This window comes from Sminthopsis crassicaudata, chromosome 1 (genome assembly GCF_048593235.1).
Source record: "Sminthopsis crassicaudata isolate SCR6 chromosome 1, ASM4859323v1, whole genome shotgun sequence".
In the NCBI taxonomy this organism is placed as follows: domain Eukaryota; kingdom Metazoa; phylum Chordata; class Mammalia; order Dasyuromorphia; family Dasyuridae; genus Sminthopsis; species Sminthopsis crassicaudata.
In genome coordinates, this window is record NC_133617.1 from 56,870,292 (window position 1) to 56,887,205 (window position 16,914).

Consider the following 16,914-nt stretch of genomic DNA (forward strand, 5'->3'; position numbering starts at 1 on the left):
TAATATGAAATCTGACTAGAAGGTATGTCAGTGCTTACTTCCTTGCCTTTATTAGGCACTTAAATGTTTGTGTATTGGATTGGATTTTGGAGAGCTTTAATTGACAGGCTGAGGGTTTTGTATTTTTTCTCCTGAATCTATTAGTATTTATTTAATATGTTGTCATGGATAAGGAAAGGAACCCATTATTCTTTACTGAATCACTGGGGATGTGATTAGTCACTAGATAAGCACATTTACTGTAAATCATAAGTGTGTTTCTTTGCTGGAGTTCAGAGGGCTATTTATCAATAGGACTGTGGGCCCATCTGACAGAGAGATCAATCTCCCTTTCCTGAGGGTGATCTACTGAACAGGTCTGAAGTCTTCAGCTTGTGTCAAAGAGAGATGCAGGTTGGGGTGATGATTCTCCTCTTACAGCTTCTTAGTGAAATATAATTGAATGATTAGAACTGAGAGGAACAAGGATGCCCGCTCTACCAGGAAGCAGACTTTTCTAGGGGTTAACCTGTGAAGGCTGGGGATTTCTTTTGACCTCATCTATAAAGTAGAGCCAAAGAGAGATTCCAGATCTGACAGGAGCTTGAGAAGGAATTTAGGGAAGTTGGCAAAATTTTGTGTCAAGATGTTAGTCATTTAATGCTTCCAAAATGATCAACATATCAGTCAGCGAGGAGTTTTTTGGGTACCCACTCAGTACTCAGCTTTGATGACAGTATCTAAATATAAACATAGAAGCAAGGTACTTCATCCCTGCTGTTATTTAGTGGAGTTATTCAAGTGGAGACTAGGTGAGTACCTGTTGGGAAAGTTGTAGGTAGAATTCATGATTCACACAAACATTGAACTTGAGCTCCTTAAGTAAAGTTCCTTTCAGTTCTAAGATTCATGGGTTCCATGAGCTAGCCAATAATATGTTCCCTACCCTTAAGGAGCTGATGAGAAAAGATTCCTGAGACAATTTATAGTTCAATACAATATATAATATAGTATAATGCATTTAAAATTATTAAGTATCTACTATGTGCCAGGTACTGTTCTTTTAAAGCCAAGATTGTTTATTAATGTTTTTAAAAAGACAGTTTGCTTATGGCATGAAGCACTTATATAGTGAAACAGTCTATTCAATAAAACAACATTTCTTAGAATATTCTGTGTATTTTCAGGTCCTTTTCTGTTGTGTTATTGATCCTGTTTTCTTATGTCACTTCCAGTTCTCACATTTCATATTTTGGGTTTTCTTGATTGTCTGAGTTGGGTGGGGTGTCTCACCTTTGTTGATCATCTATGAATATCTTTTAAGGGTTTATATGCTTTATGTGTGGCCATATCCGTCACAACTGTCCAAACTAGGAGTGATCTCCTCTTCCTCTGAGCTTCCATACCACTGTAACTTTCTAATATGTCAATCATATTCTTCTTTTAAACTTCTTTCTGTATGAATGTCTACCACTAAACTCTGAGCTCTTGTATCTAAGAGAAACAAAATTCTGGTATCTTGTTCATTGTTTGTACCCAACATAGGGATAAAAAGAATAGGCATAGAAGAAATGGTCATTTAATGAATGAATGTCAGTGAATTAAAGAGATTGATTTCAAATGAATAGAGAAGGAGGGCTTGTGAGGAAGCTACAAGGAAGCAAATTTTATGTTTGTTGAAGGAATAGCTTTCTAGAGCTCTGAGCTGTCTGGCATTGGAATGAACCCCTTCATAGGGTGAGGGTTCCTGATACTGGGAGTGGTTTTTTGTTAGGGGTTTCAGGCATTGGGTCGGAGGCTGCACTAAGTCATTACTGAAGTTCCTCCCAGGCCCTAGAGTCTGTATTTGCACTTTGCCCCTGGGCTCTCATCTCTGACCTCCTAACACAGTTAGCTATGTTGTCTGTTGAATAGGTTGTTATCTTGAGCTTTTCCACTGAAGATCTAACTCTTGGTGTTGCTGTATTTTCAGAACTCGATGCTGCATTATCCTTGGTGGAATACTTATGCCTATTCATCCGCACCTTACCCATCCTTGACCAGTGAAAACCAGTAAGTGCCCTTCTCCTTTGGATTTGTCCCTGCTTTCCTTGCTTTGTTTGTTGCCGGCCCACACTATTGAGCAGGCAATTGTTCTCTAACTGATGGGAATGAAATGGAAATATCCTGTTGTAGCATTCTACGAACTCTTCTGTGTTGGAATAATAATGGCCCTTGGAGAAGAGGCCGGAAATGGAGGTTTCTCCAACTTCAAGTTCTTAAATCAGGTCTAAAAATAGATCTTATTGTGGTAGGCATTTAAATTACTAAATGGAATTTGCAAGTCATGAGTTGTGGGTGACTGTAGAAATTCATAGATTGTCAGAGCTGTTAAGAACCACAATTATCATCTAGTCACAGAATTTCATTTGCAAGGGACCTCTGAGGCCATCTAAGCTAGCTTCTTCCTTTTGGGCTACTGTTAGACTCAGAATCCTAAGGGTCCAGGGCTTCACTTCTCTCTCTTCTGGCTGTGTGGTCACCGGCAATAATTTTATCTTTCCTAACTCCATGTCCCCTAAGGTAAAATAGAGACCTTAAGGGAAGGGAGGGCATCTGCATTTATATAGCACCGACTGTGTCTGGCAATCTTCTAAGCACTTTATCTCATTGGAGCCTCAAAACCACTCTGGGAGGTAGGTTATTATACCCATTTTGTGGCTGAGTAAACCATCAGGTAGAAGCAAAGTGGTTTGCTCAGGTCACACACCCAGTTGGTATTGAACTTGGGTCTTCCTGACTCCAGGTGGGACGCTTTGTGCACCGTGGTGCCCCCCCGAGCTGTCCTAGACTTAGAACCATGAGAGAGCTTGGAAGTAGTACCTGTCTTACAAGGTTGTGTGGATCTTATGGAATAATGGACATCTTAAAATTCTCCTGAAATATAATTGTCGCCACTTGAAGATTAAATCCCCAAGTCCCAGAGAAGAGAAGTTCCTTCCCTGGAGATTCACACTGAGGTAGCATTAGAAGTTGGGAAGACAGCTCAGGTCTCCAGAGTCCTGGAATGCTTTTTATATTGGGATCAGAGGGGAGCAGAACTCCGTGGACCTCTGAAGCAGACTCCTCTAGTCTGTGGACATACATACATGTGTGAGCACTTTATGATGAGAGGGTAGCTCAGTGAGAAAGTAAATGACAGTACAAGAGCTAGAAAGTGTTCTAGATGAAAGCTTTAAACTGTAAGTTGTGTAACTGAATGGGAGATTGTGAAAAATTTGGCCACAGTAAAAAAGGTATCAGATATTCTGCCAAGATTTAATTCTTTATGTAAAAATAAACAACCACAGCCAGATATCTCATTAATATGCAAATTTACTTTAATCTTTAATAAATAGTAAAATTATACCAAAATTGTTTTGAAATAAATTTCTTTATGATTTATTATTAATAAATGTTTGATTTGTACCTGTATCCAAGGTTATGTAAAACTTTCTCAGGTGAAAAGGGATTGAGAGTGGAAAAAGTTTAAGAAGTCCTGCTATGGATGATAAATTAAACTTTATCCCAGGGCATTCTGAGAAAATTCTGAAAGGGTAATTGAGAGAATGGCTGCTATTCAACTCAGTTCCACAAAAACTTGTTTAGCGCATTGTTACTAGGTACCATGGTTGTTGTTAGATGAAAATATAAAATAAGACATGTTCTTTTTCTCGAAAAGGAAGATCTAGCCCATTAAGGCATGTGTATAGAAGGAGAATAAATTGGGAGAGAGGGGGAAAAAAAACAACCCTGATTTAGAGTCACTACTTGTTTTTGAATTCCAGACACTACTTAATTGTCAGTGGAAACTTGGTCAGGTTCTTTGCCCTCCCTGAATCTATCAAATGAGGGCGTTAAAATGGAAAAGTGCCAAGGCCCTCCTCAGCATTGAGCCTTAGGAATCTATGAGACGATCAAGTTGTGATTTCATCAATTTGGATATATCAGGCCAGCCACAGAGGTGTGAATGCAGTATTTGGGGACTTGACTTAGCTGGACAGATGCTTCAAAAGCAAAGTATTAGCTGATAATTGTTTATTGATCATCTCATACTTTCAGAGATGGAGGAATCAGTGAGAGGAGCATTGTAGTGGATATACTTTTCTCCAACAAAAAGATACTTCTAGTTGGAATGGAAGTGATAGGAATCTTGGGAAAAAAATAACCATTTCTTCATAGAATTTGTGATAGCGTTGAGGAAAGGCAAATACAGACTGATAGCATCCTAAATTTGGGGGGAGCAGATTTCAAAGCATTCAGAGAAAGGATTGCTATGACCTCATAGAATTGTAAAGGGAAATTGTAAAGGGGAAAAAAAGTCAGCCCATAAAGGATGTAAATGGAAAAAATAGTCATTCTAAAGAGATGAAAAACTGAAAAAGAGATTAGATTTGACTGCACAGAGAAGTCACCAACTATCTTTTTTTTTTTTTTTTTTTTTTTTCCCCTGAAGCTGGGATTAAGGGACTTGCCTAGGGTCACACAGCTAGGAAGTGTTAAGTGTCTGAGTTCATATTTGAACTGGGGTCCTCTTGAATTCAAGGCTGCTGCCACCTAGGTGCTCCAACTAACTTAGATTTAAAAAAGACAAGGGCAGGCAACAGATGCTAAATGCTAGAACCTAGCACAGTTCCTTAAGATGTATCAGGAGGACTGATTCTCAGAGTGATCTAAGGTGAGCAGAGACAAGGAAGGACCACAAAAGAGGTGGAGGGAGTTGTGAGAGAGAAGGAAGGATATCTGTTGTAAGGAAGTACTTCTCTGCCCTTGTAGTTCACAAAGCCAGACCCAGATGAGTTCTCTCCTAGAGTTCTGAGAGAACTTAAGAGATGCAATTGATAACTGAGCTCTTGTCTTTGAAAGATTCTAGAAAACAGGAGAGGTGTCCCCCCAGTTCAGGAAGGACAGATATCATCCCATTTTCCCCAAAAGTTATGGACCAGTAATCTTGACTTCAGTCCTTGGCAAAATTTAAAAAGTTGGTTAGCATCTAGTAAAGGAAATCGTAATCCCAGATCTTCACTGTGATTAAATCAGAAAGCACATCTTACCCAGACTGAAGCTACTTCTTATTTTGGTACCATTACTGTACTCAGTAGATCAGGGAAATTAGCAAAGCATGTGGTAAACTCTAGTGACATTTGTGTGGTCAAGATGATGGTGTGACACCTGGATGGCAGCATGATGATTCCACGCCAAGTTGGAATGGACTCTGCCATGGTGTGCCCCAGGGAGGGGACAGGACTAAAAGCAGAGGTGGATGGCAGAGATTCTCAGAGGTTTCCACAGGCTCTGGAACTGTGGGCCCATTACGGGGGAGGTGTGGGAGTGGCTGTGTGCAGAGCATAGGCTTTAGGTCTATGACTTTCAGGCAAGAGTTCAAAGTCTGCCTTGGACAATCTGTGGAGCCCTGTTCTTAACTGTTTTTTGCCTCTGCCAGGGGTGGGGCTGTGTTGGGGAATTAGATGCAAGATGCAGTGCAAGTTATATTCAGTCCCATGCACTAGAAGAAGGCACATGTTGGTTAACACAGACTCTCAGACTTCAGAGATAAAACCATTCTTCTGATAAGAAAACTAACCTTGGAGGGTGGCTAATCCCTGACAGGACTGCACCTTTGAGCCAGGTCTGACCAGAGGCTGTGTTCTGTGCATTGCACCTCCCTTGATCTCCCCTGGGGATAAGACAGGAAATGTGGCCATAACTCACATTGACTGTGCTGGCTTGCTGTAGGGAAGTGTGTTTTATCTTGATGGGGAGAAAGAATTAGGGGTGCAGAGATATTATCATGCTGCAAGGAAATAGCCCAAGGGAGTATTTTTTTTTTTTTTAATGCACAGGAGAGAACAAAAGGAAATCTAGACAAAAACAAAGAGAAGCAGTGAAGCTTTTGGAACTAACAGAGAAGCTTTTTGGAACTTTTTTGGAACTTACAAGCATGACAATAAAAATACTCCAAACTGGGTGGGAATGAGATTAGCTGTTTCAATTAAAATACTCCTCCCTTCCCCCTGCCCCACCTTTATGTTTCCATTGCAGGCTCAGGTTTTTAAGGCTGGGCCTGTTGTCTGGCATTGTGGGGGAGCATTCTCCTTGGCAGAGCCTGTTTCTGAGGCTGTCTCAGCCATTATTTTGAGTGGGTTGTTTTCAGAGCTCCTCACCCCCCCCAAAAAAAAAACAGTGATAACTACCTGGCGGATGGTGTTACCTCCCTTTTCCCTGTATGAACTCAGCTTTGAAGTGGGGAGGTCTCCCCCAGATCTGGGCTTTCATTTCTTTCTGGTAGGAAAGTAAGCATTTGAGCTGCCCTTTGAATGATCCCTGGGAGAACTCTTTGGGGAATGAGGTATTTAGATCTTAACTTTCTGAACCCCAAACAGATGTGCTCCAGGGGCTCTAAACACTGAATTACCTATCTGCCTGAGAAAGTTGACCTGCATAAGGATTAAGGTTTCTTTCAGCATAAAATCCCACAACTGAAGTATTGGGAAGAGTTCCATAGTATAATGAGGTTTCCACCCTGGCACTAGGCAGTCAGATGCTGGGAAGAGGAGAGAAATTCTCTTTTGAAGTTCTTTGTGGTGTTAACTTGACAGTTGGCTCAGGGCACATCTATTTGGGGTTCAGAAAGGTAAGATCTTTTCCTTTTCGTTCTCTTCTGGGATGCTGGGCTCTGCAGTAAATCCTCTTGATTCACCCTTCCCAGCATTTTTTACATTCATCTTTCTCTTTCTGCCCCTAAATCCACCGCCCTAATTCAGGCTTTATTGCCACCTGCCCAGTGGGCAGCAATGATCGGCTCATTGGTTTTTAGGTTTCCAGGCCCTTCCCCTTCTTTGTCTGATCAGTTACTGCCTTGCCCCAAACTCTTCCCAGGATCCTCAGTGTCTCCAAGATCACTGCTAAATTCCTTTGTCTGACCTCTCTTTCTTGCCTCGTGTCTTGAGACCCCCTTCTTTGCTCTGGCCAAACGGAATGCTTTTGGTTTTTCCCCCCCGTTTTTCAGGCTTTCCCCCTTTATGCCCTTCTGACCCTTCTCTTGGGTGCTAAAACACATTCCATTTTGCTTTATATTTATTTGTGAATGTGTTTTGCCCCTCTGTTGGACTGTGAGCTCCATGAGGGAAAAGAGTGAATCTAATTTCAGTTTTGTGCTAGGCATGCAATAGATATTTAATTCTTATTAGTAGAATTGAATTGAAAATGATTTTAATTGGTTTCTCTAGAGTTTCTCTTGCTTTTGCTGAGCCTTCTGTTTTCCTGGACTGATGGGGAGGATGGAGGAAGAGGATACAAGGGTGTGCTTTCAGGCAAAGATTCCTGGAAATTGCCCTTTCTGATCAGAAATGTGGTATCCCCAGAGAGCCTTGAGAGTTTTGCCTTCTTTTTATTGAACCACAGGTTGAGAGTGGGATTTATTGATCTTGGGGCTTGTATTTTTGCTTTGGTTTCATTGTTCACTTTTCTTTTCATTCTGTTTTCTCTGTCTCCTCCTTCCCTTTTTACTGGTAAGGGCAGTACACTTACTCTATATGCTCCAAGTTTCAGCCTCACCTCTGTGATCTCTGGTAAATGGCATACTCAGTTGTCTTCCCTTCCTGTTTTCTAGTTGTTAAGGCTTTTTTTGGGGGGGAGGGGGGCAGGGTGATCAGTAGGTATGGTCCTTTCTTTTACCACCAGATTCAGGTTGCAGTTAATTCCTTCCTGCTTCCATTAATGCCTTTAACATCCTTCTCAACCAAGAGAAACCACCACAATAACAAAATGCCTGCAATTGCTTTTCTACCTGCCTGTGAGCTGCAGTCATGTCTCCTAACTGCAGCTCTACTAGTTTGGGAAAGCACATTAACACAGTTACTTGTGGGGAGGTGGTCTCACATTGTTTTCCCCCACCTGCTTTCCCACTAATTTCCTTGATATCCTCCCCAAAGCAGCTGGATTATAGGTGATTGATGTCCATGTCCACTCCATGGACAATAATCTGTAGTTAATTTTTCTTTGCTTTCAATGACATCAGGAAGACGTTGTCTTGACTTGCAAATGAATTGGATTTAAGTGAGGGAGGCAGTGCAAGATCATCAGCCTCCCTCTCTCTTTCATGGTCAATCCAAGTTCAGTGGCAAGACATAGATCAAGACAACTGGAGATGGCCTTGGATGCAATGGGAGCCTTCTTAAACTAAGTTCTTTTTCAGGCCTCAGTTTGTCCTGGACAATACCCATGCAGCAATGAAAGGCTCGATAAGAATGGAGGACCAAGATAGCCTCCTTTGCCTACACCTCCCTGCATTATTATTTTGTTCATAGCCTAGGATCTCTTCCTCCTGGGCTATTCTAAGATCAATTCAGGGTAAGCCATGCCTTCTATATTCTATAATCAAATCACTAGTTTTTGTTTGTTGGCTTTAAATCAAAATACAGAATTTTATATACCCTCGATTGTTTCATCTTGCGCCTTTTAGGGGAAGTTATTTCAACTGTTAAGGAAGATCTTTTGAAATAGCAAGTCTCACCAGTCTCATTAGTTTCATGTCATTGGCAGGTTTGATAAACATACCTACTTACTCTGTTTTACACATCAGCACTGAAGATCACGAGGCCCAGGCCAGGCTGGCATTGAAGAAACTCTGTAAAACCTACTGAAATTCTTTATTGTTTGACTCAATAGCTTAAGTAGCTTAATCCTACTTGTTCAAAATCCCCCCTCCTCGTATAGTTTCATTCACTTATTGGGCACCTACTCTGTGCAGTGTCTCATTTGGAGCTGAGGGTGCCAAAGATGTCACAGACTCTGTCTTCATGGAATTTATATATCTTTGGTTAAGGACACTAGGAAGTGTTTCAAAGAGAAAAGGGGGCCTGAATTGTACCTTGAATGACAATCAAAGATATAAAATAATAGTTTAAATTTATCACCTTGTAGAGCAATTCACACAGTTTTCATTTGAACCTCCCAGCAACCCTGGTAGGTGGGAAATGAAAGTATTATTCCCATTTTATAGATGAAGGTACTGAGTACTTAATATTCAGATTAAGTGACTTGCCCAGTTCCCATGCTAGTTAATTGAGAATGAGAATCTGAACGTCTCCTCAGTGCAGGTTCAGTGCTGTGTTTAATTACTGGAGGTGACCGAGAGATTCCATTCCAGTCCTAGAGGTGGGGGGAGGCAGGGAGGCACTTTCTGTTTGAGGCTGAGTTGTCTGTTCCGTTTGGCTGGAATGGAGAGAACATGAAGGGGAAATAGATGGAGGAAACCTGGCAGCTGATTGGGAAGTCACTAAGTGCCAGCTGGAGAGTCTGTACACTCACATTTCCTCGACTCTCCTCATTCAGGGAGTGGATGGTCTGTCCTGACTCATGAAATGCAAGTTCTAATGCTGGCAGCCTCCTTCCAGGACACAGATAGCTTCTCACCTCCTGCTTCCTGGATCTGGAGTCAGAAAACCTTTTTGTAATTTGCTCTGCCACTCACTCAAATAGGACTTTGAGGCAGGTCATTTCACTGGTCTGGGCCTCTATTTCCTCATCAGGAAAATGAAAATTGTACTGGACCTTGTAAGTCTATGATGGCTTTAAGAATGTGACTTTTTTTTATCTTTGTCTTCTAGACTAATTGCTTTCCTTGTGAGTATGCTCTCTATTTTTTCACCCTTGCATCTTTACTTTTCTGATTCCTCCACACCCTCCCTTACAACCTTACCTGTGGATGTGGTCCTCGTTCTTCAAGATTAAATGGTATGTCTTCCATAAAGCTTTCCCTGTCCTCTTATAGCTCTAATGATCTTGGAGGTCCAGAGTGCTGTGTATTCTATGAGATCCATGGGGAGTGAGCTACCTGAAAACCTCCACCAAAGGGCTCTGCCTTTTGCAGCACTATTTCATTCTCACCTGATCTCACAATACTCATTTTGGACTACTGGAGTAAAAAGATTTTGAGAGACTAAGAGGTTTAATGTCATTTTACAGAGGAGTAAATGAGACCCAGTAAGAATTGACTTTCTGGTGTCATTGAGCACAGGGGCCAAAGTGGGGTTCAAATCCAGGTCTTCTGATCTAAGTCCAGTTTGCTTAACAATATAGTTCCTCTTAGGTACTAGGCTACTCTCTTTGCCTATGCATGTATGTGACTGATTCCCTTCTCAGTCTGGGAGCTGTTTGAATGATCTGCCCTCTTTATTATACCTTCCATTAGACTTTCCACATATATCCTCATTCCAGGCCTTCCTCTGGCCATCCTTCATGACTTGAAAGCTCTCCTTGCTCATCCCTACCTCCTAGCTGCTTCAGCTCCAGCTACAATTTCACCTTCTCCAGGAACCTTTCCCCCAATCCACTTTAATTCTAGGGCCTTCCTTCTAGTCATCATTTCCATCCTATTCTGTGTACAGCCATGTATATAGTAGACACTTAATAAAAACTCATTTATTGGCTGACTTGAGAGCAAGGACTGTGTCTGACTTGTCTCTTAAATCTTCCAAGGCCAAGACCAGCCCTTTGCACTTAGTGGGTCCTTGGTGAATTTTTGTAGAATGAATTGAATGGATGAATGAATTAATTAATTTATAACCATCATCAGAGGTTTATTTGGGGAGGGAAGAATTTAGGAAGTGAGAATTTAAGCTTCTTAAGTCTTTTGTCTCCGTCCTTCCCTGGCTTCCTAGAGTGCAACTTTTCTAACATACAATTTCCTTTTTTCAAGAAGCACTATTTTTTTTTTTTTTTTTTGTCAGAGGGTTCATATTTACAATGTGCCATTGTACACACTTCAGCATCCCAGGTGTAGGCAGGGGAGTAAGCTTTAATTAAGAGATTTGGGCATCCTTAGCAGGCATGGCTTACCAGGTTTGCCCTAGTAGTTTCTGAGGATTGGGAGCCAGCCAACTGGGAGAGCAAGCTTTTGCCTTTTCTTCTTGGCAGATAACCAGCATTTGTTTTATTCTTTCTTACTGGCTTCTTGTTGTTGATTTTTTGTGACACTGCCGGCAGGAGTGCTGGGAAGGGAGGAGACTGATTCCACCTATAGGAGCTGGATCAGCTTCCTGGCTCTGGGCATCCAGGGGTGAAACAGGGGGAAGGGTACAGCACACATTAGAGTTTACACAAGTTTAGAGTCTTCTCTAAACTCTGACGGACTTTGACAATCTACGTCTAAACTGTCTATCACAGTGTTGGAAAACAGAGACCTCTTGTCTCTCTGAGCTCATCTAAGCTCATCATCTGAGCCCTTTTTGTGAAGCTGAAAGACCGGCCATGGAAAGTAGGCCTGCACTTTTCTGTCCTTTGTGTCTATATAGGACTTCCTAACCTGGTGTTCATGGATAGATTTCAGGGGTCCTGCAGACTTAAAAAAAAAAAGTTTTAATAGTATTTTTTCCCAATTAAGTATTAAAATAATTTTTAACATGCATTTTTGCAAAATTTGAGTTACAAACTTTTCTGCTTCCTACCTCTCCCCTGTTCCTAAAATGATAAGTGATTTGATCAGATTTTATATGTGCATTCATGTAAAATGTATCTCTGTTGTAAAATTGTAAATTTTTGTAATTGTAAAAGAAAAAACAGACTAAAAGAAAAAACCCACAAAAAAATAAAAGTGAAAGTTAGAATGCTTCCATTTGCATTTAGAGTCTGTCATTTCTTTCCCTGATTATGGATAGCATTTTCTATCATGAGTCCTTTGTAATTGAATTGCATCATTGTATTGCTGAGAAGAACAAAATCATTCATAATTGAACATCACACATCAATAACATCATGATGTTGTTTCCATATACAGTGTTTTCCTGCTTCTGCTTATTTCACTTTGTTTCAGTTCATATAAATCTTTTTTTCAGGTTTTCCTGAAATTTTTCCTTTACAATTCTCTATTTTATTTTATGCACTTAATAGCATGATTCCGAGAAGAAACTCACAGGCTGTTCTAGACTAACTGGCACATGGGTCCCATTTAAAAAAAAAAAAATTATTTATTTTTAATTCACATTGCTGTATGAATCGTGTTGCGACATGGCACCCATTTTGATCATATTTGCATTGTATCTTACAAAATGCTTCCCTCAAAATGACCCCTGCCTCACACTTTAGAATTCCTGACTTCCTTTATGGCCCAGATCATATGCTACCCTCTATGGGAAAGTTTGTCTACTTCTCCTTTTTCTGTTTCTCAGAAATCTTGTATGTATTTATCTGTTTGCATATTGTACTCTTCCCAGAGAATGTAAAGCCCTTGAGGGTAAGGACTGTTACTCCTTTTGTATTTATATTTCTAGAATGTAGGTTTGTACAATGTTTTGTACGTGGTAGTCAGTTAATGAATGGTTTGTAGATTGAAACAACCTTAGAAATTCAACTTCCTTATTTTATGGATGAAGAAATTGAGACTGAGAATTTAAGTGCTCTGCTAAAAGGTACATCGAGGGAGAGTGAGTCTGTGAACGACTCTCCTTTGACCCCAAAACCACTATACTATGGTGCATCAGGCAGAGCATGATCATTGTACCCATTGTACAAGTGAGGAAATGGAGGCCAAGAAAAGTTAATGGCTTGTTTAGAGCCACACAGTGAGGAAATGATAGTAGCAGTACTCCATCCTAGGTCTTCTGATGCCAGGTCCCCAATGTACTTTCTATTGTGCTGCACTCCTCTCAAGAAAATCCATCATGAATAAATAATGAATTTTGATAATAATATTTTAGAGGTAATATCACAGAAAGATTTGCCATATCACTATTAAGCATGCTAACTTTTCTGTTGCCACAAAACTAAGTATGAGGGTGTTTGAATTTATTTAAATGCAATAGGATGATAGAGTGGGGAGGATCCTTAAAACAGAGCATGTCCCAGATGATGCTCTCCCGCACCTGCCCCATACGTGTTTCATGTTTCACTGATTGAAGTGACTTCCCTAAGGTCACACAGCTGCAACTTTAGATGCCATTCTTAAAATGGTACACTGGTGTCTTGGTCTGATGATTCTTTTTAAAAAATGAACCTTAGTAATATGTTACCTGTTCTCACATTCAGGTATTCTTTGTTCTATGTCTAACATATCTTAGTGTTCATTTTGTAGCTTTTCCTTATTCCCTATGTCTTACGATGGGCTTTGGTTAAAAACAATAGCCTTAAGAAGTTGTTGCTTTGCAGTGTCTTGTGGGAGATCCCACTGTGGTATAAACTATCTCTTCTTCAAATCTGCTTGAATCAGAATTTTCTAGTGTGCTCAAGACCTGTAGGTGTGTCCCATTTTCCCTTGCAAGATTTATCCTTGCATAGATTTGACTTGGGGTGGAAGAGTATGAACTGGGTCTTCCAGTGTCTACGCGAAGGATGTTTGAAGACAAATCAGAGGGAAGAGAGCAGGATTAGTTGTGGGAGCTTCTGGAGGACAGGACTAGGACTGATGGGGCTGATTGCAGTAGCTGATTTTCCTTAAGTGTGATCAAGAACTTGATAATAACTAAGTTGGGTGGGGATTACCTGCAGCCTAATGTTTCAAGCTTCCTGTGGGTAAACATTCAATCTCTTTCTAGAGGGGATTCAGCTCTTAGATCTGCAGTTGGACCCGATTGCCTCTGAGGTCATTTCTATTTCTCTGCCTTCCCTATAAAGCATTGTTAATTGAGAACCATGATAATATTTCTTTTTGTGCTTTAAGATTTAAAAAGGATCATCTTCATAGCTACTAGCTGTGTTTTGCTTTTTGCTAAGATCCCATAAGAAGGAACCCTGGGGGACAAATGGCATTAATGGCAGTTTGTGATGGTAGAATACCTCATAGTTTATAGGTACTGTCTTCATAGTGGTTATGGGAGGTGGGTGCTATAACCATGTTACAGAGGAAACTGAGCTGTTTGTCGTGCTTGGCCTTCGATAGTGTCTACCTGGAGAATTTATGAGGTTTTTGAAGTCTTTGGACTTGGCTTCTCACTGCAAAGGAAAAAAAAAAAAAAAAAAAAGCAGTAGCCTTGGAATCTAGGAAGCCTTGGAGTTCTAGGCCTAGGATGGCTATTTATTAGCAATATGGACTAGTCATTTCACTTCTTTTAACTTCTGTAAATTGGAGTTAGTAATTCTAGGGTTATATCCTTTGTAAGGTGGATAGGAGAAAACTGCTTTGTCAATTGTAAATTTACAATGTGATTTTGAGCTATAACAAACATCTATCCCTAGGATATTCTCCCAAGAGCTTTTCCACTCTTAATTATAACACAAGCATTTGGTTAATGTGTAGTTTACTTAGACTTGCTGCAAAATAGCCATGTAGATTTTCTGTCAGGTAAAGAGTTAACAGGTGTTTTCTGGTAACTGAAACCGAAAGGATCTTTTTCTTGGTCATGGGTTGAAAGCTGTCATTGGGAGAAAGAAGTCAAGCTATCTTACCTCAAAGTGCTTGTTGTATTACCCATTTCTTGGACTTATTTCTGGGTGTGTACATTACTAGCTCACCGAAGTGCTTAGCTGAAGTTGATTTTATTAGTTGATGTTACTTGCAGATAGCTTAGAGGGTTGAAACATGAATAATGATGCTTTTCCCCAGCGATTTACAATCTGGGGTTGGTCAGACCCAAGAATTGCATGTTTTTGTTCTCCTGGATTTGTTCCAATACTGGATTATCGATTTAATTTTATTGAATGAATTGATGAGTGAATAAAAAAGCATTTATTAAGCATTTTATGCTAGGCACTGTCAAGTGTTTGGGGGCCACAAAGATTTTTAAAGACAGTATTTGTCCTCAAAGTGCTTATTCTAGTAAGGAAAGACCACATACAGGCAAGAGGTAACCAGGGAAGGTAGTTTTATTTGGGGAAGTAGAAAACTGGAGTGATGTGGGGTGGAATATGCCCTTATTAGGTAGTATGTGGCCAGGAGAGCTGATGGGATGGGAAACTGAAACATAGACTGGTGTCTAGGGTCAGCCAAATATAGCTAAGTGAGCTAGTTTATACATATATGCTCAGCAATCAACTGAAATAGATTGTTGAAAGGGAACTCCACAGTGAGTGAAATAACTTCTCCATTGTGTGGGGTGTGGATTCAGGAAGACCCTGGTGTGGGCCAGGTGAGAGGAGCAGGCCAGCAGCAGCAAGAAGAACTGAGATGGCCTGCCTGAATAACTGGATACCTGAATGATGTGTGAAGCTAAAGCTAATCAAAAGTTTTAGTCTGGTACTAGCTGCTTTTGTTGTAGAGTCTGATCTGAGTTGATGCAAGTGTTCCTTTTTCAGGGTGGTGGTGGTTGTTTTTAATTTCATCTCAAAGTATTGCTGATGTCTCATTGAGGCAGGAAGATGACCCAGGGTTCTTGAAGGCTGTACTAGTGGAGTGTGAGCCCTGGGAATGTAACACCCACTTTGGGATACCTCTCCAACGTGGGGTGCACAGGTTTGTAGGTTGGTTCCCCAGGCTTACAAGCCCCCACCAGTATGCTTTCCTTTAACATTGGACACTGTAGACTTAATGAACTTTTTCTTAGAATGTCATAGTAAAAGAGTAGCTAAAAATCATTCTGAAAAATCTGAGCATCCTTTCCTATAAATTTAGTATCTGTGGGGAGAATGGGCACTAAACTTAGAATACAGCTAAAGTGAATGATCCCTGAAAAGAACATATATGCAACTCACACATAAGACAATTCTTAATTCTGGTACTGCAGGGATTCAAGATCTTCCTACTTTTTGTGATTTTTGTCATCTTTTTCACTTTTTTCCCAATGCTACTTCTCTGCTGTATGGTTTGCTCTGCTGCTAGACTGGACTTGTTCTTCCTAGGACATGCTGTTTTTGTTTGTTTGTTTGTTTTTCTCAGCAAGTCTGCACTGGATATCCTGGGCTTACTTTTCACTGGTTAGCGGTATTCTCCATTGTCTTCGATTTCAGCTTCATCCTTAATCCTCTGCTGGGTTACTGTTCTTTCAGAAAGGGTAGAGACCTTCACCTATAACTGGCAAAAGCTTCCCTTAGTTTTGCTGGCTCAGGGTCTCAATTCTGGTTTGTCACCTCTCAGGAAGGAAGTGGGACAGTGGTAGGCTTTGCTTTCCACAACTTTTTCTGGTATAAGATTTGAGTCCCCTCACTGAGATGTCTAACCCTGAATTTATGGGGGTTATTAACTATATTTTCCAAAGTTTGATTGCTGTTAACCATAAATAGACACAGGCCATTTGCCCTAATTACTAACTGGTGTCTCCTAGTGATCCATGTAAATGAGTAAGTAAATTTTCTGTGCCAGTCTGTCCTGGGGGTAAATTGGTAATCTCTCCTGGCTACTCAGCTACTTTCCTGGCCCTTTTCATTTGCAAATGAAAACTCATAGTATCATATCCCTCATATAGTATCTTTATAAGATGCAAAATTATCCACACAAATCTAGAAGGTCCTCACCTTGTAGTCTCTGTTACTTGCTTCTGTTGTCATAGCTTACAGATTTCACAATTTGAAAGAGAAACATCTTTTTTTAATCCCTTGCTCAGGAAAATTTGCTATCCCTGCAAGTTACTTAGATGAGAGACTAGGATATTTTTAGGCAAGTGAAACTTGAAAGACCTTAAGCTATTCATCTTGGCGCTCTCTGAGAATTTGAGTCATCATTTTCCTTCTGGTCATTTTCTCTCCTGCTGTTGCTCAGGAATCCACATGGGACCACCAGAAGACCATGCTAAGGAAGAACCAATCCATTTGACTGTTCTCTCTAGTACTTTGCATTTCTATCTTCCCAAGAGCCCTTTATCCCTAGCCATTTTATACCCAGGGAGCATGAGTGTAAATTTCCCTTGCTTTCTATCTTTTCCATACCTTTAGGAATAAATTGTTCAGTGGAAGAGAATTTTTTAAACTGGATTTTCATTTTTATTTTTGATCCTAAGTAGATATTGATATATTGTTAAGTTTTAAGGCTGTGGCTCTGATAAGCAAGCA

The 16,914-nt window shown here is 40.4% G+C and overlaps 1 protein-coding gene across 1 annotated transcript in view; it reads left to right on the forward strand.

Moving 5' to 3' along the window:
* The window catches only part of SBNO2 (strawberry notch homolog 2), a 197,269-nt gene that overhangs the window by 69,127 nt on the left and 111,228 nt on the right, over positions 1 to 16,914 (forward strand). Inside the window, 1 exon segment of the mRNA XM_074305058.1 lies at positions 1,952 to 2,031. Within this exon segment, the coding sequence (XP_074161159.1) occupies positions 1,952 to 2,031 (80 nt within the window).